General features: G+C 44.0%; 1 protein-coding gene across 4 annotated transcripts in view; it reads right to left on the reverse strand.

The window, feature by feature from the left end:
- Positions 1-26582, reverse strand: part of TMC5 (transmembrane channel like 5) — a 71310-nt gene that overhangs the window by 19214 nt on the left and 25514 nt on the right. Inside the window, exons 4-12 of one of the 4 annotated variants that reach the window (XM_045461696.1) lie at positions 22084-22173; positions 16775-16874; positions 13821-13908; positions 13101-13349; positions 9478-9629; positions 7605-7749; positions 6198-6353; positions 2761-2912; positions 77-155 (exon numbers count right to left, since the gene is read on the reverse strand). In XM_045461696.1, coding sequence (XP_045317652.1) covers positions 77-155; positions 2761-2912; positions 6198-6353; positions 7605-7749; positions 9478-9629; positions 13101-13349; positions 13821-13908; positions 16775-16874; positions 22084-22173 — 1211 coding nt within the window. Of the gene's footprint in view, positions 1-76; positions 156-2760; positions 2913-6197; positions 6354-7604; positions 7750-9477; positions 9630-13100; positions 13350-13820; positions 13909-16774; positions 16875-19042; positions 19567-22083; positions 22174-26582 lie in introns of those variants that run through there. The other 3 variants (XM_045461700.1, XM_045461699.1, XM_045461697.1) reach the window with 3 other exon arrangements.

The following is a 26582-nucleotide window of genomic DNA, read 5'->3' on the forward strand; positions in this document are numbered from 1 at the left end:
ACCAGAGAAATTCACTTCCTCCCTGTATTCAAAGGTTAAGAAAAAAACTCAAGGCAGAACAGCACAGAAATCTCACCTCTTCACCAGCCTGGGCCACAATGTTGAGCCAATAGTAACAAAGAATTCCAATGATTGATATTTTCAGAAAGATGTTTCTAAATAACAGAAGAGAAAACAACTATTGTTACCTTCCATGACAGTCATTAGTACTGTTTGCTAATAATTCCTTTTGGTCACATGGTAGGACTGAAATTCCCGCTCCCGTGTGGTTTGACTGGGGCCAGTATGGCTAGTTCTGGCAAGTAATTTGTGAGCAGAAGTGATGTGTGTCACTTTGCATCATTCTAGGCTGGAGCACTGAAATGCCAGCGAGGCTCTCTGGAACTCACTGTCTTCCGTCTGGAATGGCCATCAGCAATATTTGAGACGGTTGCTGCTGTCAGCCTGGACCCCTGCACAAATGACATGACCAAAACCACCTGCCATCCACAATGGACACATAATATGAGCAAGAACTAAATCTTTGTGTTTGAAGCCACTGAGATTAGGGAGATAGGGGATGTTTGTTACTGCAGCATAACCTATTTCAACTGATATACCCTCTTTCAGTGCATTCCAAACTATCTAATTTCGCTTCTCATTGTAATAATAATAAATGTACATACTTTTAATTGGGTACTGAGCATGGGCAGTACACTGTGCTAAGAACTTCACTGAATCACCTTAATCTTCACAGCTTAATATTTACAATTTTGCTGCCATTCTTACTTTCTACAACTCTGTCATCAGGTAGATAGAATTTTTATGTCTATCTTACTGATGAGGACACTGAAGTTCAGAGATGACACAACATGTCCGAGGGCACACAGCTTGTGAGGGCCATGACAAAGACTGAAACTGAGGACCATCTCTTAAACCTAGTCACTTTGCCAAAGTCAATAGCTGCTGGGTTTTTTTTTTTTTTTTTTAATTTTTTTTTTCAACGTTTATTTATTTTTGGGACAGAGAGAGACAGAGCATGAATGGGGGAGGTGCAGAGAGAGAGGGAGACACAGAATCGGAAACAGGCTCCAGGCTCTGAGCCATCAGCCCAGAGCCCGACGCGGGGCTCGAACTCACGGACCGCGAGATCGTGACCTGGCTGAAGTCGGATGCCTAACCGACTGCGCCACCCAGGCGCCCCAATAGCTGCTGGTTTTAATAGGGCTTCAGCCCTGGTGTGCCAAGAACTGTGTGCCACTAGACCAGGGGTTCTCAAAGTGTGTCCTCTGAACCAACAGCATCAGCCTCATCTGCAAACCTGCTAGAAAGGCAAATTTTCAGGCCCCACCCTAGACCTACTGAATCAGAAACCCTGGAGACAGGACCAAGAAATCCCTTCAGGTAATTCTGATGTATGCTGAAGGTTGAGAACCTTTGTGTTAGACTCTGAAGTTCCATGAAGGAAGGGCACTAGATCTTTCTCAGTGCCAGATCCCCAATCTCTTGCCTAGTGCCTAGCCTGTGATACACCCTCACTGTCTACTGGATTAACGCATCAGGAGACCTTTATTGCAGCGTAGCTTCAAGTTAAACTTGAGAACACACTCTTCTATGCTGAGAAAAATCTCATCTCAGATCAAAAAGAACCGTGTATTTCTGAGAGTTCCCATTTTCTCTTCATGCAAAGATTTTGAATATTTTGTTGAAGCTGTACAAAGGGCTGATGTATATTAAAAGACAACTACACTCTTAAATGATCAGAAAAACACAAAGAGCAAACTTATTGGTTCAAAATGGCCCACTGAGCATACATGTCTAACCACCTCTTCATCCAAATTCTCCAGATGAGGTTGGAGAGCTGGCCAGGAGCCAGATCTCCCAGGCCATAGAAGGCAAGGGCTCTGGAACTGATCAGTAAAGAAACTCAGTCTACATTGTACTGACCTGTTGTCATAAACACCATAAACAGGAACTGGTCAGGGAACTAGCCAGGAAGGAGCAAGGACAACATTTGGGTTGTTTTATGCTTTGTTTATCGAAACAAAGGGGTCACCTCTAGCACAAAAAGGCACCCCCTCCCAGCCAACTAATTGCCAGAAGCACCCCCTCTACCTCCATTTGGGTGTCTGAATTACAAAAATGCACCTCTTGGGGCTCCTGGGTGGCTCAGTTGGTTAAGCGTCCAACTTCGACTCAGGTCATGATCTCGTGGTTCACGAGTTCAAGCCCCGTGTTGGGCTCTGTGCTGACAGCTCAGAGCCTGGAGGCTACTTCAGATTCAGTGTCTCCCTCTCCCTCTGCCCCTCCCTACTTGTGCTCTCTCTCTCTCTACCTCAAAAATAAGTAAACATTAAAAAAATTTTTTTTAATGCACCTCTTTCTCCCAGCTGAGGCAGTGGCTACCAAGGCTCACAGCTTGACTAATGCAAAACGCTAGATGAATTTCAGTCCCTACACAACTCATCAGCCAGGCACCCTTCTGCAGTATACAACATGAACATCTGTACATCTCATAACTGAGAAAAACTATGAAAATCCTCAGGCCGATAGCAATTTGGAAAGGTAAGCTATTACTCTGAGCAAAAGACTGATGTACTTAATTATACCTGAGAGCGTTTTGGATTTTATGGCTATTAACCCACCCCATACAAACACACTTTATTCTTGAAACCCTTTCTGGAAAACAGAACTCTGGTACGAGCATAACCCTCCGTAGCTCCCACCTCACTTCCCTCCCTGGAAATACCGGCTGGTGGTGGGCGTGGCAGACACACCTACCGGATGAGGAGGATGTAGACTTCGCGCCTCGGCGTCTCATACCTCTCCACCAGCCTGAACAGGGAGTAGAGGCGTGGCGTTGCCAGGTTGATGCAGGACACGAGGAAAGGCAGTAACAGCACTGCTCCAGGATTCTGGTGGTTCTTCAGGAACTGCAGGGGATGCAGGGAGAGAATCGAGATGCCAATCGTGCACAGAACTCCTCTGTGCCTCATGCAGAAGACCCCACACGATGGGGAAACCCCAGTGGTAGCTCCTCCGGGGTTAGCTCTTACGCTACCGGTTATTGAGCACTTACCCTGCGCCCAGCAGGACCCACGTGATCACGTTTAATTCTCACTACAGCCCAGCAGGTGGGTATTAATAGACTGACTGGCAAATGGAGGCTCAGAGAGGTAAAAATGCTTGCCTGGGGTCACCGAGGCAGATTTTAACTGGGTCCATCTGACTCAGGGGCCTGAACTCAAAACAGCCATTCAGTGAATTTACTGTCCTTAGCAAGAGGTCTGCAGCAATAAGAACGTGTTTCCTGGCTGTTGGAGCAAAAGCTTGAATCCACGGAAGCTATAGCACAAGGGTATTGAGCACTGCAGACTTTCTCCGCCTGACTCCTGCGTGGCCCTGTTCATTTGCACCAGGCTTTTCTTGGGTGCTGAATCAGGGGAAAGGGAGCCTCTGTTAGCCCATGGCACACCTTCATATGAGGTCCAAAGAGGCACCCCCTTCCTTCATGTGAATGGTGGGGTGAAGGCTGCCCTCAGCCAGGGATCCTTGGAGTCAGGGATTCCAGTGGATTTATCTTCTGTCTCACACTACCTCCTTCCCACCCCTAGGCCTGACCCTGCCTCCCTTTATCTCTGGGTGGTTTCGAAAGCCCCACTTGCACTTTTGGAAGTATTTTTGTAGCCAGGATAACCTGGGTTCAAATGTTGTCCCCTCTCCCATGCTTATGAGCTATAAGGTCTGAAGCCAGATGCATAGCTTCCCTGGGCCTCTTTTCCTGTCTGTGTAATGGGGAGATTATCATGTGACCCACAGAGTCCTTGCAAGAATTAAATGAGGGGCACCTGGGTAGCTCAGTCGATTAAGCTTCTGACTCGATTTTGGCTCAGGTCATCATCTCATGGTTCATGAGAATGAGATCAAGCTCAGAGTTGGGCTCTGCCCTGACAGCGTGAAGCCTGCCTGGGATTCTCTCTCTCCCTCTCTTTCTTCCCCTCCCCTATTCATGCACACATAAGTGCATGTTCTCTCTCTCTCTTTCTCTGTTTCTCTCTCAGTTGATGCCCTAATTAAAAACAATAAAAGAATTGGGGCGCCTGGGTGGCTCAGTCAGTTGAGCAGCAGACTTCAGCTCAGGTCATGATCTCCTGTTTGCGAGTTCGAGCCCCACGTCGGGCTTGCTGCTGTCAGCCTGTCAGCGCAGAGCCCACTTCAGATCCCCTGTCCCCCTCTCTCTGCCCCTCCCCCGCTTGCGCTGTCTCAAAAATAAATGAACATTAAAGTAAATAAATAAAGGGGCGCCTGGGTGGCGCAGTCGGTTAGGCGTCCGACTTCAGCCAGGTCACGATCTCGCGGTCCGTGAGTTCGAGCCCCGCGTCAGGCTCTGGGCTGATGGCTCAGAGCCTGGAGCCTGTTTCCGATTCTGTGTCTCCCTCTCTCTCTGCCCCTCCCCCGTTCATGCTCTGTCTCTCTCTGTCCCAAAAATAAATAAACGTTGAAAAAAAAAATTAAAAAAAAAAAAAAAAAGTAAATAAATAAAAATAAAAGAATTGAATGAAACCAAATAAGGCCAGGTCTGGCCCCTCAACAACATAGGTGAGACATCATTCACAGAAGATTGTAGCTGCCCATGAATGTGACCCCTAGAGTTGTACAAAGGGTTGCTCCTGCCTGGCATAGAGCAGATGTTCAAACAATAGGCTCCACTTCTGCCTCCTCACCTCCTTAGCTGCCCTCCTGCACTTTAGGTGGGCGTGGAGAAAACCTTCCAGGTGAAGAAGAAACTCAGAAGGCTTCTTTATGCCTACAGCTGCCTGGTCACTGTTTCTACCCTGGGTAGGCATTGCCAGGCCCTTAAGCACTGAGACTTAATTTCCCCTATTTGAGGGCACATCTCAACACGGTTAATGGCAAACTCTTAGTGTTATATAATCCCACACCCATTTTCTTGCTGGCTTCTCCTGCACTTGTTCATCCATTTGGTTGTGCACCTACTATGTGTCAAATATTGGGCCTGGAGCCCAGCTACTATCTTTTGAAGATACGTAAAGATACGTGCATAAACAGGCGTTTTCAATTCTACACATGACAAGAGCATAGGGAAAGCTTGCAGAGTCAGGAGCGCCCAACACAGTCTCGTGAGGGTGGTGGGGGTGAGAGAAAATTTGCTGAGGAAACGGCACCATGCTGAGGTCTGGAGGAGGAGGAGGAGGAGGAGGAGGAGGAGGAGGAGGAGGAGGAATTTGCCCAATGAGAGAATTAGGGCAGGTTGGGTAGAGAATGAACTGCATGTTTTCCTACCGAGAGAAAAGGAAAAACATGGTGTGCTCAGGGAACTGTGGACACACCATTTAGTGTTGCTAGTGTAGGATATGGGTAGTTGTGGGGTGTTGAAGCTAGAGATGTGGGCAGGGATCAGATCATACAAGATCTGTCGATCATGCCATGGAGGATAAATTTATATCGAGGGTAAAAATAGGAAGTCATTAAAGAAAGTGAAATAATCCGACCAACCTGTACCACAATTCTAGAGGTCGGCAAACTGGCTACAATTAGTTCCATTCCCAGGGGAAAAGCTGAAACCTACAGAAAAACAGTACTTTGCCCAGACCATCCAGCTAATTAGTCTCAGAGTTTATATCATTTGCAAAAAAAAAAAAAAAAAAAAAAAAAAAGGTAATATTCCTTTATTAGTCACAATACTGGGCACGGAGTAGACTCTTCACATAACTTTTTTCTAGTCCTGACCACACACCTACAAAGCCAGGTACGATCATTCCTGGTTTGCAAGTGAGGAATCCAGAGCTCAGAAAGGTTAAATGGCTCACCAGAGTCCATCAGATCACAACACTTAAGAGTGTCTGCTCAGTGCCAGGGGCAGTGGGAGGTGTTAGGAATATAATAATAAAGGAAGAAACCAAAACTTAATCCCACGGCTGCTGCCCAAAGTTCCTATCTCTCCACGGACCCAGAGCTTCTTACTCTGAAGCGTGCATACACATCACCAGGGGGCATTGTCAGGATACAGATTCTGAGGCTGTGAGCCCAGGAAGGGACACAAGATTCTGCATTTTTTCACAAGCTTCAGGCTGATGCCAGTGCTGCCCGCCACAGAGTCTGAGTTCAGTAGCAGCTCCATACCGCCTCCCTCCAGTATCTCATCCCTTCACCTGGTTTTGTGCTCGGGCCCCCAGTGTCCCTGCCCCTCTGGTTACCTCTGAGTTGTTCTCAGCCAGGTAATAAACAGCTACACAGCAGGCAATGGCCACTCCAGTAGAGACAACCCAGGCTGCCAGGTGGGCCGACATGTGGATCAGCTGCTGATTGAGCGTTAACTTGACGTTCTCCTGACGGATTTCGGACAGGTTTTCCTATACACACAAGGAAGTCAGGTCGGCCCACAGTACCCTATCACCTGTTAGCAAAGACTCAGCAGGTGAATCTCGGCCACTCTGAGACACAACCCACCCCAGATCCACAGGAGAGAGAAAGGGGGAAGTTCATGATGGACATGGACTATGAAAGACTCATGGGGAAATCTCAAATGGACCAAGAACCTCTATCACTGTGCCAAACACCTTTTCCATCTTAGAGAAACAGGCCCAACAGAGTGGGACTGTGCTCTTGAGGAAAGCACTTTGAGGTGTCAAGAAACTCTTTTTTGAAGAATAAGGCTGGGTATCTATACCAACAAATTTAACATCTTCAAACCTCTTGTCAAAGCCTCTTTGCTTACAAATTATTCTCCCTCTCTCTTTTTTTTTTTTTCCTATTATGTATCCCTCCACCCACGTCCCCTCTATCAACATCCAGTTTGTCCTCTGTATTTAAGAGTCTGGGGTTGGGTATATTTGTTTCTGATTTTCTCTCTCTCTCTCTCTCTCTCTTTTCTTTCTTTTTAGTAAGTTTTTTTTCTATAGACCAGGGTTTCTCACCCTTGGCATTATTAACACTTTCAGCCAGTAATTCTGTATTGTGACAACTCTCCTGTGCACAGCAGGATGTTTAGCAACATCCAGTAGCACCCTCCCCCTAACCGTGAAAATCGAAAAAGTCTCTAGATATGGGGTGCCTGGGTGGCTCCATCAGTTAGGCATCTGACTTCAGCTCAGGTCATGATCTTGTAGTGTGTGGGTTCAAGCCTCACATCAAGCTCTGTGCTGACAGCTCAGAGCCTGGAGCCTGCTGCAGATTCCGTGTCTCCCTCTCTCTCTGCCTCTCCCCCACTCATGGTCTGTGCGTCTCTCTCTCAAAAATAAATAAACATTAAAAAAAAATAAAAAGTCTCCAGATATTACTATATGTCCCCTGAGGGGCAAAAACTGTTCTGAGTTGAAAAGCACTGTAGGGGCGCCTGGGTGGCTCAGCTGGTTAAGCATCCAACTTCGGCTCAGGTCATGATCACATGGTTCATGGGTTCAAGTCCCGCATCAGGCTCTCTGCTGTCTGTACACAGCCCATTTCAGATCCTCTGTCTCCCTCTTTCTCTGTCCTTCCCCAGCTCGCATGTGTGCTCTCTCTTTCATAAATTACATTTTTTAATTAAAAAAAAAAAAGAAGTTACAGACATAGTAAACAAACTTAGCTGTGGGAAGGTGTTGTATACAGCAAGCCTGCCTTACCCTTATCTCCGTGCTAAGATTCTTCTGTTTCAACTTGACAGCTCTTTCATGAGTGACGGTGAAGTCCCAGCAGAAAATAAGCTTAGTGATCCCTCTGGAGTAGATGTGAGGGTTAATGAAGTTGTTCCGGAAATACCTGGCCATGCTAGGGAAGGCAGAAACCAAAATACTCAAGTGTTATTGAAACAGGCATTGGGGAGTGCAGGAATTAAACAAAGGGGAGTCCTACCATTAACAGGGACAGGCAACATGGAACAGTCAACCTCAGGTTCTACTGGAACGGTGCGGTCACAAACATAATGGTTAAGAGCACTGGCTTCAAGATCTCATAGGTCTGTCTTATAATCCTGGATTGCCAGCTGGGAGATCTTTGTTATTTTAACTGCAATGAGCCTCAGTTTCCACATCTATATAACAGGGATAATAATAGTACCCACCCACAGAGCTTATATGAGAGTTGTATTAGTTTCCTCTAGCTGCTGTACCAAACTGTCCCAAACTTAAGTGGCTTAAAACAACACATGTCTACTTATTCTCTTACTGGAAATCAGAAATCGGAAAATGCTTCTAAAATCAAGGTGTCACAGAGCTGTGTCCCTTCCTATCCTTCAGCAGGAAACGTGTTTCCCTGCCTCTTCCAGCTTCTAGAGGCTGCCTGCATTCCTTGGCTGATGGTCCCTCCTGTCTTCAAAGCCAGGAGAGCTGCAGCTTCCATTCTGTCTGACCTTGACCTTCCTGCCTCCCACTTACAAGGACGCTTATGATTAACTGGCCCATTTTAAGATCCTTAACTCAGTCTCATCTACAAAGTCCCTTTTGCCAGGTAAAGTAAGATATTCACGGGTTCTGGGGATTAGGACTTGGACATCTTTGGGAGGCGGGGGGAATTGTTCAGCCAACCACAAGAATCAATGTAGTGGTTAGAACAGTAAGCACTTGATAAAGGCAGATGCTAATATCATGGAGACATCAGCAGGACTCAGTGAAATCAGCCGAGGAAGCATTCAGCACTGAGCCTGGCATGTAAAAAGTGCTGAGTCAATACCTTTCCAAAATTTGCCACCACTAACAGTAGCTTTAGGAACTTTTCCTGGTTTGATAGGACAAAACAAAATCTCATTTTACTCTGAATTGTGTGCTGGCAGTGAGGTTGTTATAGGCTGAACTATACACCCTAAAAACTCCTATGCTGAGAGCCTAACTCCTAACCCCCTAACCTTCAGAAAGCAACAGTATTTGCAGATAGGATCTTTATAGAGGCAATTACGTTAAAATGAGATCATCAAGGCGGGCCCTCATCCAATATGACTGGTGTCTTTATAAGAAGAGAAGATTAGGACTCAGACATGCACTGAGAAAGACCCTGTTAGGTCACAGTGAGAAGGCAGGCATCTATAAGCCACAGGGAGGCCTCGGAAGAAACCAACCCTGCCAGGACCTTGATCTTACACTTCTAGCCTCCAGAACTTGAGAAGATATATTTCTGTTGTTTAAGCAACCCCGTCTGTGGTACGTTGTTATGGAAGACCGAGGAAAGGTCCTAGGAAGACCTAGGAAAACGAATACAAAGGTTGAACATCTGTACCTCCTCTTTGACAGTTGTCAAGGGACAATTGCCTATCCATGCCCTTCCTTCCATATAACTAGTGGGGTCACTGCATCCCTATTTTCAGACTGACCAATTTCCTTGAAAGGACACAAAAACCTCTCTTCTTTATCCAAACTTATAGTTTGTGTTATAAAACGGGAATGCTCAGACAGCAATAGAAAGTCAAAATTGCAGAGAAACTGTTTCCTGGGGAACTTTTCAGTCTCTTGAATTTTACCTAAATCCAAAATGAGCTTAGGATCGAGAAATGCAGATACTCCATACCTAAACAGCAAACTGAAAAAACAGACAATCAAACATGCTCCGATTGTGAAGATGTAGGCCAGCTGCATGTTGTAGGGTGCCCCACTGCTCCCGTGTTGGACCGTAGAGTTGGTGTAAAAGCCATAGTACATCACCGTGTCCTGAAAATAACCCTGAAAGAGGCAAGAAGCCAGAGGTCAGGTGGGTCTCTTGAGAAAACAATGACAATGGTCAGCACCCTTCACCTTTTCCATCTGCAAGAAACTTGCATCAGTCAGTTTCGACATTTTGTTGGCACGGCAGCCAAGGTCACTGAGAATATAGACGTTTGGGGGCACCTGGGTAGCTCAGTCAGTTAAGAGTCTGACTTCAGCTCCGGTCATGATCTCACAGCTCATGGGTTCGAGCCCGGCATCGGGCTCTGTGCTGACAGTTCAGAGCCTGGAGCCTGTTTCGGATTCTGGGTCTCCCTCTCTCTCTGCCCCTCCCCCACTCGTGCTCTGTCTCCCTCTGTCTCCCTCTGTCTCAAAAATAAATAAACATCAAAAAAAAAAAAAACATAGTTGTTTTATCACTAGGCTCTTTGAGTTGGGAAAGGACTCTCAAACCCTCCTTACAGTGGAGGGACCCAGCTGTCACCACCTGAACCCAGTGACCAAGCAAAGCATGACTAAAACCAGGACAGCCAACCATGATGGGCCTCTGTCATCTTAACATGACCATGTTAAGTATTATAGTCAAACATGTTTGATATGAAACAAATCAAGCTGTTAGGTCTAAATTGCAATTTACAGGAAATACGGGCCAGAGGAACAAGTCAGAGAGACTATAAGGAAACAATTGATTCCACAAGGTAGGATGTTGGAGTTTGTATGACAACTGGCCTGGTTTCTGCAACAAGCCAATGTCAAGAAAAGAGAGGGCTGTGTCTGGAGAGATCATTCTTTTTTTCTTTGTATTTAAAAAAAATTTTTTTTAATGTTTTTATTTATTTTTGAGACAGAGACAGAGCATGAGCAGGGGAGGGGCAGAGACAGAGGGAGACACAGAATCTGAAGCAGGCTCCAGGCTCCGAGCTGTCAGCACAGAGCCCGATGCGGGGCTCAAACTCATGGACTGTAAGATCATGACCTGAGCTGAAGTTGGCTGCTTAACTGACTGAGCCACCCAGGCGCCCCTGGAGAGATCATTCTAGATTAATTGCAAATTCAGAGAAAAAGCAACTGAATGCAAACTGGGGCTTTAATTGGATCCTGGTCTGAACGAACAAGCTATGAAAGACATTTTGGGGACCACTGGGAAGATTTGAATATAGTCTGGATTTTGAATGATATTTTTAATTTTGCTAGGTGTGATAACTGCAGAAAGTGTCCTTATTTTGCAAAGATGCATGTTGAAGAAATTTGGAGTAAAATGTCCTAATGTCTTTAATTTACTGTGAAATGCTTCCAAAAAATAGTAAGATAAAACAATGTGGCTAAACGTTAACAATTTAGAAACCTGCATAGTAGGCATATGAGTATTCATTTACTACTCTTTATTTCCTGTATGTTTGAAACTTTTCATAATAAAATGTTACATATATACAAATATAAAAAATATAGATCAGGGTGCCTGCGGGGCTCAGTTAAACGTCCAACTCTTGATCTCAGCTCAGGTCATGATCTCACGGTTCATGGGTTCAAGCCCTGCATCCAGCTCTGTGTTGACAGCATGGAGTCTTGCTTGGTATTCTCTCTCTCTCTGCCCCTCACCTGCTTGTGCTTTATCTCAAAATAAGTAAATAAACTTTAAAAAATAAAGCCCTAGGGGCACCTGGATGGCTCAGTCGGTTAAGCGTCCGATTTCAGCTCAGGTCATGATCTCGCAGTTTTTGAGTTCGAACCCCGCATCAGGTTTTGTGCTGACAGCTCAGAGCCTGGAGCCTGCTTCAGATTCTGTGTCTCGCTCTCTCTCTCTCTGCCCCTCCCCTGCTCATGCTCTGTGTCTCTCTGTCTCTCAATTATAAGTAAATGTTAAAAAAAATTTTTTTAAGTAAAAATAAAAATAAAAACAAAGCCCTAAAAAATAAGTTAATTAAATTAAAAATATACATCACAACAAGGAGAATGAAAGTAAATGAGGAAGAAATTTACATAATAATAATTCTCACTTAATGCACTTAACACAAGGGAGAATTTTTAACAGAAAAAGAAATTTAAAAAGATAAATGGGAGAACTTGATTTTGAACATTCTACTTCAAGAGTCGGCAAATTTTTTCTGTGAAGAGCTAGATAATAAATATCTGGCTTGGTAGCTATAGCAACAACTCCACTCAGCCACCGTAGCAGGAAGGCATCACAGACACCTAAACAAATGGATGTGACCAAGTTCCAGAAGGACTTTATTTATGGACACAAATTTGAATTTCACGTATAATTTTCATGTTTCACAAAATGTCATCCCTGTTTTGATTTTTTTTCAACCATTTAAAAATGTAGAAACCAATCTTAGTTCATTGGCTGTACAAAACTAGGTGGCAGGCCAGATTTGGCCCGAGCTATAGTTTGTCAGTCTCTGGTCTACAGAATGCTAGTGGCAGAAATCTCTTCTAGAAGGTAAACTCACAAGGCAGGGGCTATAAGTGTCAATAGGGAGATGGCTAAACAAATTATAGCTGCTGTTAAAAAGAATACTATGGACTGGGACGCCTGGGTGGCTCAGTCGGTTAAGTGTCCGACTTTTGCTCAGGTCATGATCTCACAACTAGTGAGTTCGAGCCCTGAGTCCAGCTCTGCGCTGACAGCTCAGAGCCTGGAGCCTGCTCCGGATTCTGTGTTTCGCTCTTTTCTACCCCTCCCCCACTCACGCTCTCTCTTTCAAAAACAAATAAATATTTAAAAATTAAAAAAAAGAAAGAGTACTGTGGATCTATATAGATGCTCAAGATACATAGTAAAACAAAAAAATGTTGCAAAAACCTGTAGTATCCTGTTTTCTTTAGGAAAGAAGAAGGAAGAAAAACAGTGGACAAAGATAGGCTCTAGCTCTAAGCTAGACCATTAGACAAGGGAAGAAGACTAATGTGGACCTTCACCTAATTTTCTCTCTTTTACAGTAGCAACTTTCCCCCCCCTCTGTCTCTGCCCCTCCCCTGCTCTCTCTGTCTCTCAAAAATAAATAAACATTTTTCAAAAAATTTACAGCAGGAACTTTTCAAAAGGAGCATTGTATTTTGTACAAAGAAAAAGAAAAAAGAAAAAAAAGGTAGCTCTACAAACACCAATATGACATATCCACCACAGAGCAGATGAAAGAAAGTGAGTCATAGGCGGTATATGTGAATGATTCATCTTTTGTTAAAAAACAAAAGAAAGTGGGAACAGAAGAAAGGGATGTATACATATACATGTACACGTATACATGTGTCTGTGTGTGCACAGAAAAGGAGATGGTGAACAACACAAACTATTAATATGATTACCTCTAGAGACAGAAAGTCTCCTGTGTTGTGTATATGTTACTTTTAGGGAAAAAAAGAAACACATTTCAAAGTCCCACTTTCCCTATCAGTTGACTCCCAGGCAAAACGAGGGGTCTGGAAGGTACGTCCGGGGGTTTCTGAGGTGGTGGATTTCCAGGTGGGGGGAAATGGAGAACTTACCGCCCCGGTGAAAAATTCCAATCCGGTGAATTGGAGGGTGTTCTTTTCAGGCACAGTAAACTGAGGGATGATGATGAAGCTGAAGGTCACGATGAACGAGAAAATGTTGAACTTCAAAAGCCACCTCAGAAAGTTAAAATAGGAGAGGACGCTCGTTCCAAACTTGCCTCCAATGACCTTGAACGTCTTCTGCCATAGGCTCATGTAACTGAGCAGTTCTGACAGGCTGTTCTTAGATCTACGGTAAGCCTGGGGTAGGGGCACAAAGCATGTGGTAGACAGTCACTCAACAAACACCTATGAGCAGGTCCCATCCTAGCAAAAACGGCCACTATTTCCAGAGCATTATAATGTGCCAGGCATGTGCTCAGCATGTTTGCAAATGTTATCTCATTTAATCTGACAGGCCACTCTTCCAGGTGAGTGCTATTATTCTCCTATTATTATTCTCCTATATTATTCTCCTATATCCCAGGTTTGCTGTTGAAGGTGACGTTCACAATAGCTATGCTGTCCAAATAACTCAGCAACCTCTTATACACCTTTGCATGCCCACCTGGTTTCTCTGCACCTAGACCAACCCAATTTCTATGGCTTTCAATGAAACGGCCCTGAATTTTGGTTCCTCTTCCCCTTGGGTACCTTTCATCCCACTCTGCAAGGGGTACCTTTTTACCCCTTATCATGCCCATTTTGTTGACTGCAATAAAGGCCTCTTACCCGTGAAACGGAGTTCAGACACTGAGCACAGCAGTTGAGCTCAAGGATACGGTGGGATTGCTTACTTTTCTCTTTGTCAACCATTTTCCTGTGGGGAATGCCAGAAGAAAGGGAGAGATACCAATGCCGTAATCGCTGCATTCCCCAAATATTTACTGAGTGTCTATGGTGTACTAGGCACAACCCAGGTAGTGAGACAAAGAGAATGATTTCCCTGCCTCATGGAGAAGATATCCTAGTTGGAAGGGAAAGACAATAAAGAAACGGTGATTTATACTATGGAAAGAAAAAGGGAAATAGAACAGGATAAAGCAATGGGAAATACTGGGATGGGGACTGTGTTATAATTTGAAATAGCATGATATTTGAGCAAAATCTTGAAGGAGGGGAGGGGTTAGTTGTATGGATAAGGGACTGCTCCGTGGCAGAGGGAACAGCCAACATGAGACCCCCAAGGAGGCCAGGATGGCTGGAATGGAAAGAGCAGGGGGAAGGGCAGAGGGTACGAGTGATAACTGTTGCAGGGGGAGGCGGAAGGGTCCTATAAGTCATCACCCTTGAGTGGTTCTCAACCTAGGGAGATTTTGCCCCCAAGGAACAATTTGGCAAAGTCTGGAGACATTTTTGATTGTCAAAAATCTAGGGGAGAGAGATTTGCTATGACCTCTAGTGGGTAGAGACCAGAGATGTGCTAAACCCCCTACAATAAACTGGACAGTCCCTCACAACAGAGAATGATCCATCCTCCAATATCAGGCATACTGGGGTTGAAAAATCCTGCTGTAAAGTCTTTGGGGCCCTCACCAGGCCCTTATTCCATGACAGAGGCAGACATGCAGAGTTTGAAATGGAAGACTGTAGGGGCGCCTGGGTGGCTCAGTCAGTTAAATATCTGACTTCGGCTCAGGTCATGACCTCAAGGTTGGTGAGTTCAAGCCCCGTGCTAGGCTCTCTGCTGTCAGTGCAGAGCACCCTTTGGATCCTCGGTCTCCCTCTCTCTCTGCCCCTCCCCTGCTTGTGTGTGCACACATGCACACTCTCTCTCTCAAAAATAAAATAAAAACATTAGAAATGGAAGAGTGTTTTTAAAAGATCCAGCCACAGTTGGCATCTTTACCTTTCCATGAATTCATTGCAGCTACTTTGCTCTGGTCCTTTCCTAGTTTTCTTTATCCACCCAAATGCCCATCCCCACACCATCATCTCCACAGCCTGGTCCACATGGCCTCCTGCTTTGCCCAGGCAGCCTGTATCACTCCAGCTAGTCCTGTCACTGCATTCTCCTCTACCCTGACTTGGCCTGATTTCCTCTTTCTCATGTGTACGTTTCTTGTTGACAAATTCATCTCCACTGTCAGACTTTGCAAGTTATCTTTGCAACCCCAGAACAAATGCATTATTGACTTATTTATTAGCAATTGTTGCATCCACTCTCCTAGTTTCTGCCAAGATGACAAATTGCAAAAGAAAAAGGCCGTGGGGCACCTGGGTGGCTCAGTCGGTTAAGCAGGCGACATCAGCTCAGGTCACAAACGTGAGTTTGAGCCCCACATTGGGCTCTGTGCTGACAGCGCAGAGCCTGCTTCCGATCCTCTGTCTCCCTCTCTCTCTCTCTCTCTGCCTCTCTCCGGCTCCCATACTCTTTCTCTCTCTTAAAAATAAACATAAAAAAAAAGAAAAAGGCTGAAGAACAGTAAATGTGAAGTAGTCTGAAGCCTAAAACAGCCCTCACTCTTTCACTCTTGTTTTTTTTTTTTTTAGTTCTTAGCCTTAGGAAGCTTTTGAGGTCTCCTCCTCCTCCTCCTCCTCCTCCTTCTTTTTGTAAACTTTGAATTTTAGAGTAATTCAAGATTTGTAGAAAAGTTGAAAAAACTACAGAAAATTCCTATATGCTACTCACCATTTTCTCCTATTAACATCTTACATTTCCGTCATAGTTTGTCAAAATTAGAAACCAATGTTAGCATACTACAATTACCTAAACTTCACACGATTCTGATTTCACTCATTCTTCCATGAATGCTGTGTTCTATTCCAGGATCCCATGCCACATTGCGTTTAGTTGTCATGTCTCTTTAGGATCCTCTAGTCTGCTTGATTTGGATCAGGTCATGATCCCAGGATCGTGGGATCAAACCCCAAGTCAGGCTCCATGCTGATCATGCAGCCTGCTGAAGATTCTCTCTCTCTCCTTCTGCCCCTCCCCCACTCATGCTCACTCTCTTTAAAATAAAAAAATTAAAAAAATTTTTAAATTAAAAAAAGAATCCTCTAGTCTCTGACAATTTTTCAGACTTTTTTTTTAAGTTTACTTATTTACTTTGAGAGACAAAGAGAGATGGGGAAGGGCAGAGAGAGAGAATTCCAAGCAGACTCCACACAGTGTGGAGCCCGATGCAGGGGCTCAGACTCATGAACCATGAGATCACGGCCTGAGTCAAAATCTAGAGTCAGATGCTTAATTGACTGAGCCACCGGGGTGCCCCAGACTTCCCTTATTTTTAATGACCTTGACAATTTTGAGGCGTACTGGTCAGGTATTTTGCAGAATGTCCCTCTATTAGGGGTTGCCTGATTTTTTCCTCTGGTGACACTGGGGTTACAGTCTTTAGGAGAGAATACCACAGAGGGAATGTGCTCTTCTGTCCACATATCTCTGGCAATGCTAACCTTGATCGCCTGGCTGAAGGGGAGTGTAAACTAGACCTCATCACTGGAACGTTTCTCTCCCTTGCTTTTCATACTCCACCCTTTCAAAGCACATCACTAAGCATAGCCTGCTCTCCTGCTGAGAGGACAGAGGAGTATCTATACAGATTATTTGGAATTCTACTGTAGCAAGACTGTCCTTTCTCTTGAATTTATTTCTTATCTTATCTTTCTGAGATGGGGCAAAAGTAGAAGACTGAGGTTCACATGAAATCTGGGAAAGAAGAAAAGCTCTGGGTCCATACTTAAGGTTCCTTTTCTCTTCCATGGTTCTTGGCTGATTCCTGATGGCTTTAATTCTGTCTCTAGAGGTCATTGGTATCAAAGATGCGATTAACTTTTGTCCTGTGGAGGAAAATAAATGGAGTTTCAGTCTGTTTCTTTCACAGAATATCAGCATTTCAAAAGATAGCACTGAACTTAGAGCATGTTTTTATAAGGGCATAAGGAAAGAATATACGGACTCAATGATCTCAAAAGCCACAAATGAAAACAAAATGGCAACATGGCATATGTCTCAAAGCCAAAGCAAATGATAATGTTTGCATGCAACATTTGATATTTTCCTTTTTTTCAATGACAAGAAATATCCAATGAAGCTAACAAGCCCCTGTACATCTGGTCAGGCTCACTGTCCTCCCTCACTTGATTGCCTGCACCATTTTCTCTTGACCCCGGTACTCTAGGCCCAGGCATCTTATTTACATTAAAAAAAAAATTTTTTTTAATGTTTATTCATTTTTGAGAGAGAGAGAGAGCACAAGAGCAGGGAGAGGGGCAGAGAGAGAGAGAGAGAGGGAGGGAGACACAGAATGTGAAGCAGGCTCCAGGCTCCGAGCTGTCAGCACAGAGCCCGATGTGGGGCCCAGGCTCATGGACCTCAAGATCATGACCTGAGCCGGAGTCAGACGCTTAATGGACTGAGCATTATCTTCTTTACATTTCTTGACTGTTGTCATATATGCTCTTCTGCCTCCTGGAACGAGTCCCCCATCTTCTCAGTATCATCAGATACTGCTGGCCATCTACCCAAGTTATCTCTCCTTTTTAAAAGAATACTGATTTTGTTTGGGAATCTACCCCCTCTGTCCCAAGGCCCTGAGCTTCTGCAGGGTGGGACCCATCTTCAGGCACAGGGCGTGAGTCCCATGAGTCCACACTGATTGTTGCAGGTGACTGATTTAGGCATGAGCATGTAACAAAATGTTGGCCAATGTTCTGCGATGCATGGTCTGCTGAGGAGTTTCTTGGAGAAGGCTTCTTCCTTCTCAAAAAAGAAAAACAAAAACAAGAAAATAACAGATTCTTCTTCCTCTGGATGTTGTGTGGCCACATGTGAAGCCTGGAACTGCTGTCACCATCTTGTAACGATGAGGAAGCCAGTTGGGGGACTACCACTGGGGTAACAACAGAATGGTCTGGCTTCCTGGTTGAGTTATGGAGCTGGAACTCCACAATTGACCTAGTTGGGGTGAAAAGGAAATCCCCAAAAGAGGGCCACCAACTCACTCTGCTGAAGACAAGGAATTTGTGTCTCTCCTGAGAGGGATGGGGGGCTAGACAGAGAGGAAGAAAGGACTAGGAGGAGGAGGAAAGAACACAGTGATGTGGGGAGACAGCAGCATCAGAGGAGACACCCCAATCTTCAATAAAGGGGCTAAACCCACAAAATGCTTTAGTGAGAATGGATTTTTTCCCCTCTTAGAAATCACTGACAATGCCTGGACTTCATGACTGGAGCATTATGAGATGAAACAGACACAAGCAGCTGACAAACCACTGTTTGGCCTCAGGAGCAGAAAGGCAGGGAGACAATATCAGCTAAGACCTGGTGTCATGGCGGACTTGGCAATAAGGGCCATCCTATGTTGCCAAATCCAGGGTGGGGAGGAAATGGACTAAAGCAGGACAGCGGTTAAGGCATCAGGCCAGACAGACCTGTATTTGGGCCCTGGTTCTGCCAGGTCATTTAATTCCTCATCAAGCAAATGGAAGCAACAAATGTGCCATCCTCAAAGTGTGGGGAATAAGTAAAACTAAATTCGATGGAAAAAAAAAGAAAGTGCTTGGCAGACTGCCACGCACAGAAAGTGAGCTTGGGGGCGGAGGGGGGGGGGGCTGCCTGAGTGGCTCAGTCAGTTGAGCGTCTGACTTCAGCTTATGCCATGGTCTTGCAGTTCTTGAGTTCGAGTCCCACATTGGGCTTGTTGCTGTCTGCACGGAGCCAGTTTCGGATCCTCTGTTCCCCTCTCTCTGCTTCTCCCCCACTTGTGCTCTCTCAAAAATAAGTAAACTTTAAAAAAAATAAGAAGAAAGAAAATGAGCTTGGTCATGGTAAACTCCTTTTTAGGTGTTAGGTGCTCCCAAAGTGACCCCTTCCTGGGTCCATCCGTAGCGTGCTTAGATCATCCACCAAACTTCAACCTATTTCATGTCTTAAAAGTAAAAAACCTTGTGGACAGCTTGGAGGCCTTCCTCATGCCTTTCCTAACTCCTTTCCCCCAGTGTCTCACCACCTTGAATGTTTTCATGTGAAGTGTCTACGCCCACACTTCCTGGGCTACGATGAAGGGTCTGAAGAAATGATTCATTCAAAGATGTGGAAAACCTCAACAACTGCTTGCTCTTTTTGTCATCTGGGTTGCCAAAACTCTGAGAGTCTGTCACATCGATGTCAGAAATGGATGAGACCATGCTGAAGCTTGAGTTCACTGGTGTCTTTTCTGGAACAACCCGAGATGGAACATTCTCTGCCTCGACGATGATTTCATTCAGTTGGTCATCAGAAAACATCTCTTGCCTCCTCCAAGGCTTGTTCTCCCTGGAGTGGCCTTCCAAAGACCTCATAGAGCAGTCACACTGACATCGTCAGGAGCCACCAGGAAAAATGATGATGATCACAGAGGGATGCCCCATTCACACTTTTTAAAAGACAAGGATGAGATTGCCAAGGCCAGTCCTACACAAATCATAACATAACTCCCTACATCTGCACAGAGGGGTCTCCTCATAAAGAGGTGTGTTTTCCTGTAGGACTTCTGTCTTGGTAACTAGGTAAGAAATTGGAAACAGAATCCTTCATTAAAGACAATAGGGTTCTAGAAACAGAAGGCAGAGATTCTTCTAAGTGACTCATAATCAAAGGGCAAGATTTTCCTTTTTTAATTTGGTGCCCCAACCTGAAACTTATATTTTATATGTATATAATTTTACCTGCCTATATAAATCCAGACAGGTTTACAGTAATACAATTAATGGGGCACCTGGGTGGCTCAGTCATTTGAGTGTCTGACTCTTGATTTCTGCTCAGGTTGTGGAATTGAGCCCTGTGTGGGGCTCTGTGCTGAGCATGGAGCCTGCTTGGGATTCTCTCTTTCTCTCTCTCTGCCCCTCTCCCCTGCTCATGCATGCACTCTCTCTCAAAAAAAAATTTATAGTAATATAATTATTATCTCCTGACTGCCTTGGGTAGCCAACCCTGCCATTTGTCTGCCTCCTCATATCCGCCCTCCATTTTTCCCATACCCCCAGAAGCCACCTTTCCTGTGTAGGCACTGTGCTCAGTTAAAATTCTCCTGGCTTCCTTTGTGGTTAAAAATGGACTTGTAACCCCATTCTGGCCAGTGAGTCATAGAGCTCCAGGAATGCTTTTCAAAAGGTGACAGTCTGCCTAGTTTCACCTTTTACCTTTCATCATTTTTCCTTCTTCCTCACCAGAGGCCACCATTTTGAAAACAAGAGGACAAACGCTCACCTGAGAAGGATGGTGGAGAAAGAAGGTATAGAAAGAGCTCAGTCCTTGAGAGCATCCTGACAGAGCTGCCACACAAACTGTGAACCCCTTCCCTCCACACTTCTTGTTACATGAAAAAAAAAAATTGCTAAGCCATCGTATGCCAGAACAAGGCACTTGAACATGATTTCTACCCAATAGACCTGATTTGGAAATCACCTCGGCCAAGTTGTTTATTTAATAGTTGGGGAAACTGAGGTGCACAGAAATGAGTGGACCCCCCACCCTGACTGCTGTCTTCATCACACCTTCATTAAATGACAGAATTGGACCGGAACTCTCTCTATTCCTCCTCCCCACCAATGATAATTAACAGTAAGAATACCTGCCATTACTGCAGGTCCAGTACTTAAAATAGAGTATATAATTTAATTTTCATAATCACCCTATGCAGTATATACAACGATAAACCCCTTTTATAGCTAAGAAAACTGAAGCCCAAAGATGTAATTTGCCTAAGGTTACAAAACAAGCAAGTAGTAGAACTGAAGATCAAACCCAGGTCCATCTAGACCCAAAGCAGGGCGTCTTAATCACTTCGCCCTGGCCCCTTCCTGTAACAAGATGCTGATGTATCATTTATTCGTTTATAAATAAATGAACACTTGTGAGTACCTACCACATGCTGGGTGCTTCCTGGGTGCAAAGCATAACCCATCAAAGTAATGTTTTATCAGGAGGCTGTCCACCAACTAATTGTATGTGGTTTGAGAATCCAAACCAATGCAAAGCAAAATGATGAAGAAAACCAGATTCATCTTTGGGTCCTCTATTTCTTTAATTCTCTCTGCCTTCTGGGACTCTTCTTTTACCAGAGGCCCCAACCTCAGGCTGGCTAGAAAGAGCAGGCCAGTGAAGTTAGAAGCTATTCCTTTTCCCCAGTAGTTAAAGTCATTTTCTGCTCTAGTGGGAACCAAATGGAGAGTGTGATTGTCTATACCTCCATGGTTTTCCTCCCAAGTAGCCATACTCAATCCTCGAAGATATACCCCTCCTTGAGAAGGCTCCTAAAGAACGACGCTAAATGCTGCCATATAGGATAGGGTGCCAGAAGGTGAGACATGGTTTTAGGTCATGAGGTCCCTGAATTCACATTATTGTACAGAGGATCCCATCGGTCTGTTTACTCCTTGTTGTTCATAGATTTGCCTCTTAGCATTCCCTGGCCTCTCTCCTCTTTTGTTTCCTTTTAGTTTCTCAGTCTCTGCCTCTGATCAGACCTTCATCACTGCACACAGTGATCCTTACAGAGCTTCCTAACCGATTTCATAGCATTCTGTCTTTCCCCAGTCCTACTGCTCCTACACTCTAGCATCATAATTATATGATTATTCAGAAAATTTTTGATCAATGCAGACTCAGAGGACCTTGTTCCTGTAACTCATTCACCAATTAACTCGACAAATAGCTCTGAGCATTTACTATACGCCAAGCTCTATACTAGGTCCTAGAAGGTAATTCTACCTTCAATTCTTTGTTTCTTCCCTGTCCTTCCCACCACACAAGCCGGTACATACACTTTGGGCCCATGTGAGTTGGGTTTCTGTCACATGAAACCAGAAGAGTCCTGATGAAGGTACCTTGATATCCAGGAGAGAAAAAAGTCTGCATATCTAAAAGGAAACCCTGTTATAGTAAATTAAGCAAATACTGCATCAGTTGCCACACCAGTGGCCAAAAGGAAATGGCGATGTCTGTATTGCCTTGAACACACTCCTCTCTAAGGTTGATTTTTTTGGTTACTATTCACTTAAGCCTTACCTTGGGGTGACTCGTGCCAGTCACATCCAGACAATGGTGGGTTTCCATAAACTGGACGGGGGTTACTTTCACCCACAGAAGCAGGGTTCACTGGAATAAAGGGGCAGGAGACATCACCAATTAATCCCACCACACTAGATATTACTGAGTAGGATGGTCAGTAAGACCTCAACCTTGACCTCGAGATCCTGACAGACTAACGAATGAGTGCTTGGGTGGAAAATAGGACATAAATATGGAAGCGATGTTGTTAAGTACGAACAGCTTCGATCAGTGGTTCTCATTTAAGTACAAGCCATGGTTAAAAATACTTGTTACAATGGAATATTATTCAGCCATAAAAATGAATGAAATCTTGCTATTTGCAACAACATGGATGGATCTAGAGGGTATAAAGCTAAGTGAAATAAGGCAGAGAAAGACAAATACTGTATGGTTCTACTCATATGCAGAATGAATTTAAGAAAGAAACAAACAAGTAAAGGAAAATAAGAGACGGAGAGAGACAAACGAAAAAAGAGACTCAACTTTACAGAACAAACTGATGGTTACCAGGAGCGGGTGGGGGGGGGGCAGGGGGCAGGTGAAATAGGTGATGGGGATTAAGAGTACAACTATCACAATGAGCACTGAGTCATGTATAGAATTGCTGAATCACTATATTATACACCTGAAACTAATAATAACACTATATGTTAACTATAGTGGAATTAAAATTTTAAACTTGATAAAACTTTTAAAAATTATTACACTAAGATCCAAGACATACCTACACATATATGACCGAAAAATAAGTTTCACTAAACAATACTTTGCTGGACTACATAAAAGGCTCTCCAGTACATTCTCATTCCAGTCCATTCTTTTTCATTTCATTTTTCAGGATTAACTTCACAACTTGTTAATGGGTTACAACTCAAGAGTTTGAAAAGTACTTGTCTAGGGGGTTGGGACAAACGGACAGAGCAGAGGGTGTTTAGGGCACTGAAATTATTCTATATGATACTGTAATGGTGACATGTGTCATTATACATTTGTCCAAACTCAGAATTTACAGTGCCAAGAGTGAACTCTGATATAAACTGTGGACTCGAGGAGATAATGATGTGTCGTAGGTTCATCAGTTTTAAGACATGTACCACTCTGGTGGCAGATGTTGATAATGGGTGAAGTCTATGCACGTCAGGGAAAGCAGTTGTATGGGAAATCTCTGTACCTTACCCTCAATCTTACTGTGAACCTAAAACTGCTCTAAGAAAAATTAAGACACAAAAATGAAACAAACTTGTCCAGATAATCACAGAAGTTCTATTTCTAGCATTTTATGATGAGGCATGAACAGATTTGAAATATGACATGATTTTCTTTTTATTTTTTTTAATTTTTATTTACTTATTTTGAGAGAGAGACTGAGCAGGAGGAGGGGCAGAGAGAGAGGAAGAGAGAGAGAATCCAAGCAGGCTCTGTGCTGTCAGCACAGAGCCCAATGCGGGGCTCGAACCCACAAATCATGAGACCATGACCTGAGACAAAATCAAGAGTTAGATGCTTAACCGACTGAGCCACCCAGGCATCCCTATGGCATGATTTTCTTAGGGACCAAGTCTACTCTCAGCATCTACACGACAGTGTCATATTTCAGGATATTTTTGTTCAACCCACAGTAAACATTACAAGATAAACTCAACAAAGAAAATGGAACACATTTTGATGTGAACAATGCACAAAATTACATTTCAGGAAGTTCTGAACTTCCTCCTGGGGATCAATGCCCAGCTTTGTTTCCAGTTGATGCCCTCAGGCATGTTACCTAACCTCTCTGAGCTTCAATATCATAGTCTTTAAAACAGGAATAATGATGGGACCTTCACATATGATTGTTGAGGGAATTGAATGAGTTAACACATGTAATGTGCTTAAAGTAATCCTGAGACATACCAAACTATACGTGTGTGTGTATGCATGTATATATATAGTAACTGTTGTAGTAGATCAACTGTTGTTCAGCAAATATTACACCACCACCACCTCTGGACAACGCCATTGAAGTCGGGCTTGGTCATGTGAATTTTATCTATGGAACAGGGTAGAAATGAAGGTGTGCCAGTTCCAACTGAAAACCTTGGAGATGTTGTGTTGTCTTTGCTCACCACTTTGAGCACTTCCAGCTTGTGCCATGGGACAACAGTGCCCCCAGGTGGCTCCCTGGTCCAAAAAGGGCACTAGGTTGTAGATACAGAATCCATGACCTGGAGTCAAGCACAGCCTAGTTCAATCAAACTCAAAGCAAACCCGCAGATGTGTGAGCAAGAAATATATGTTTCTTTATTGTACAACACTGTTTTTTTTTTTCAGGTGTTTGTTATGCAGCATTACTGTGGCAATAGCTAACTGATACATCCCTTACCATTACTGCTACTATTAATTCAGTTTGCACTGCTTAAGCACCTACTGTGACCAGGCAACGTGACACTAGGAAAATCACCTAGAGCCTTAAAGAATACATAGATGAAGATCCTGAGTCTATCAGGATGGCACAGTACAGGGCAGGTGATTGCCAAGGGCTACAATCTTGGTCCTACAAAGGAGTTCAGAAAAAGAAGTCACACTTGACTACTTTTAAAATTTTTTTTTAAACATGAGTGGTCAGGAATCTTTTCGCATTTGCCTTGATCCTAACCAGTAGTAATATAGGATAAGTAAGAGTCAGGTTTTGGGTTAGAGAGACTGACTCTTTCAATTTAGCAGCTGGGTGATCTTGCATTGAGCCTCTGAACCTCAGTTTTCTCTCTTTGCTCAGTTTTCCCATCTATAAACAGGGAGATCAGTAGTGGCTATGTGAAATTTGGTTGTTCAGATTTAAACAAGACAATGAAAGTAAAGTGCTTCGCAGAGTCTTCAGGACATAGAAAACATTCAAAATCTCCTTGTCGTTATTAACTCCACTTGCTTTGGGGTAGGGCTGTGTTTCTAAATCTTTTTCATTATTGGCCCCCTAAGACTCCCTAAGAGTCTATTTGGACATCTCTTCCCCCATTGCCCTGCCCCATGAAATTTTAATACTACAGATATACTGTGTATCTGCTTATATGTGAATCGGAGCTTTATACATAAAAAGAGGAAGACTTTTCTGGCCTTTCAAGAATAAATTTTACCCCCCTGGGATTTATATCGTCTTCCTCCACCCCATTGAGAACGCATGGCATTCTGCATGGCATAAAGGTTTGGAATAGCCCAAATGAATGTTTTCTATGCAAACGTGTAACAGTCCAAGTTTCTCACCAATGCATGACAATGAATCCCATCCCCTCCTCTCTGCCAGCTTCAAACTCTTCCCCAGCTGTAAGCAAACTCTCAGGTGTAAGCAATTCTCCATCTGTGCCAACCAGCACTTGGGCCCCTCATTCTGTTCTTGGCTGAACACTCCTTCCCTTTTCAGGCCCCCATAGGCTCTAGATTTCTATAACATTGACTCTCATTTAATGACCTTGCTTCCTTCACAAGACAGCAAGTCCCTATTCCTCCTGGAAGATAAGAAATTTAGAGTTTCCTTTGCTTCCCAGAGCTATACCTTTACACATAGCAGATTCTGAGGGTTTGCATAGTCTTCTTGCTAATTTTGTGTGTGTGTAGTCTTGACAGGATGGTGCCACCCACCCACTTATGCTTTAAGTAACTTGAGGACAGAGCTGCCTCTTTGTCCCTTTGCACCGCCCCCCCCCCCCCCCCCCCCCCGCCCAGTAGGTTCTGAATACCCAAGTGATGACTGTCTGAATAGTTTAGGATGTCTAAACTAAAGCTGGCCAGTGACAGCCACATAAACTAAATCTAGCCCACAAGTGATTTTGTTTGCCCAGTTCAGTGCTTTAATTTTTTTTTTTAATTTTTTGGAGCATGTAAAAATTGGGAGGTTTCACATAAAAATGCAGATTTCTTGGTGTGCTTGGGTAGCTCAGCTGGTTAAGTGTCTGACTCTTGGTGTTCATGTCATGATCTCATGATTTGTGAGATCAAGCCCCATGTTGGGCTCTGTGCTGACAGCATGGAGACTGCTTAGGATTCTTTCTCCATCTCTCTCTCTCTGCCCCTCCCCTGCTTGCACTATCTCTCTCTCTCTCAAAATAAGTAAATAAACATTTTTTTAAAAAACAGATTTCTTCCCTCTTTAGAAATATCTGAGGATTGGGGCGCCTGGGCGGCTCAGTCAGTTGAGTATGTGACTTTGGCTCAGGTCATGATCTCATGGTTCGTTAGTTTCAGGCCCGCATCGGGCTCTGTGCTGACAGCTCACAGCCTGGAGCCTGCTTCAGATGGTGCCTCCCTCTCTCTCAGCCCCTCCTCCACTTGTGCTGTCTCTGTCTCTGTCTCTCAAAAACAAACATTAAAAATTTTTTAAAAAGAAAAATCAATAATTATAAAAAAAAAAAAAAAAGAAACATCTGAGGATTTAGCCATACTGAGCCTGCATTCCTGCATAACCCCAATGGGCCAAATCTGAA

The sequence above is a fragment of the Leopardus geoffroyi genome, chromosome E3 (assembly GCF_018350155.1).
Source record: "Leopardus geoffroyi isolate Oge1 chromosome E3, O.geoffroyi_Oge1_pat1.0, whole genome shotgun sequence".
NCBI classification, from domain to species: Eukaryota; Metazoa; Chordata; class Mammalia; order Carnivora; family Felidae; genus Leopardus; species Leopardus geoffroyi.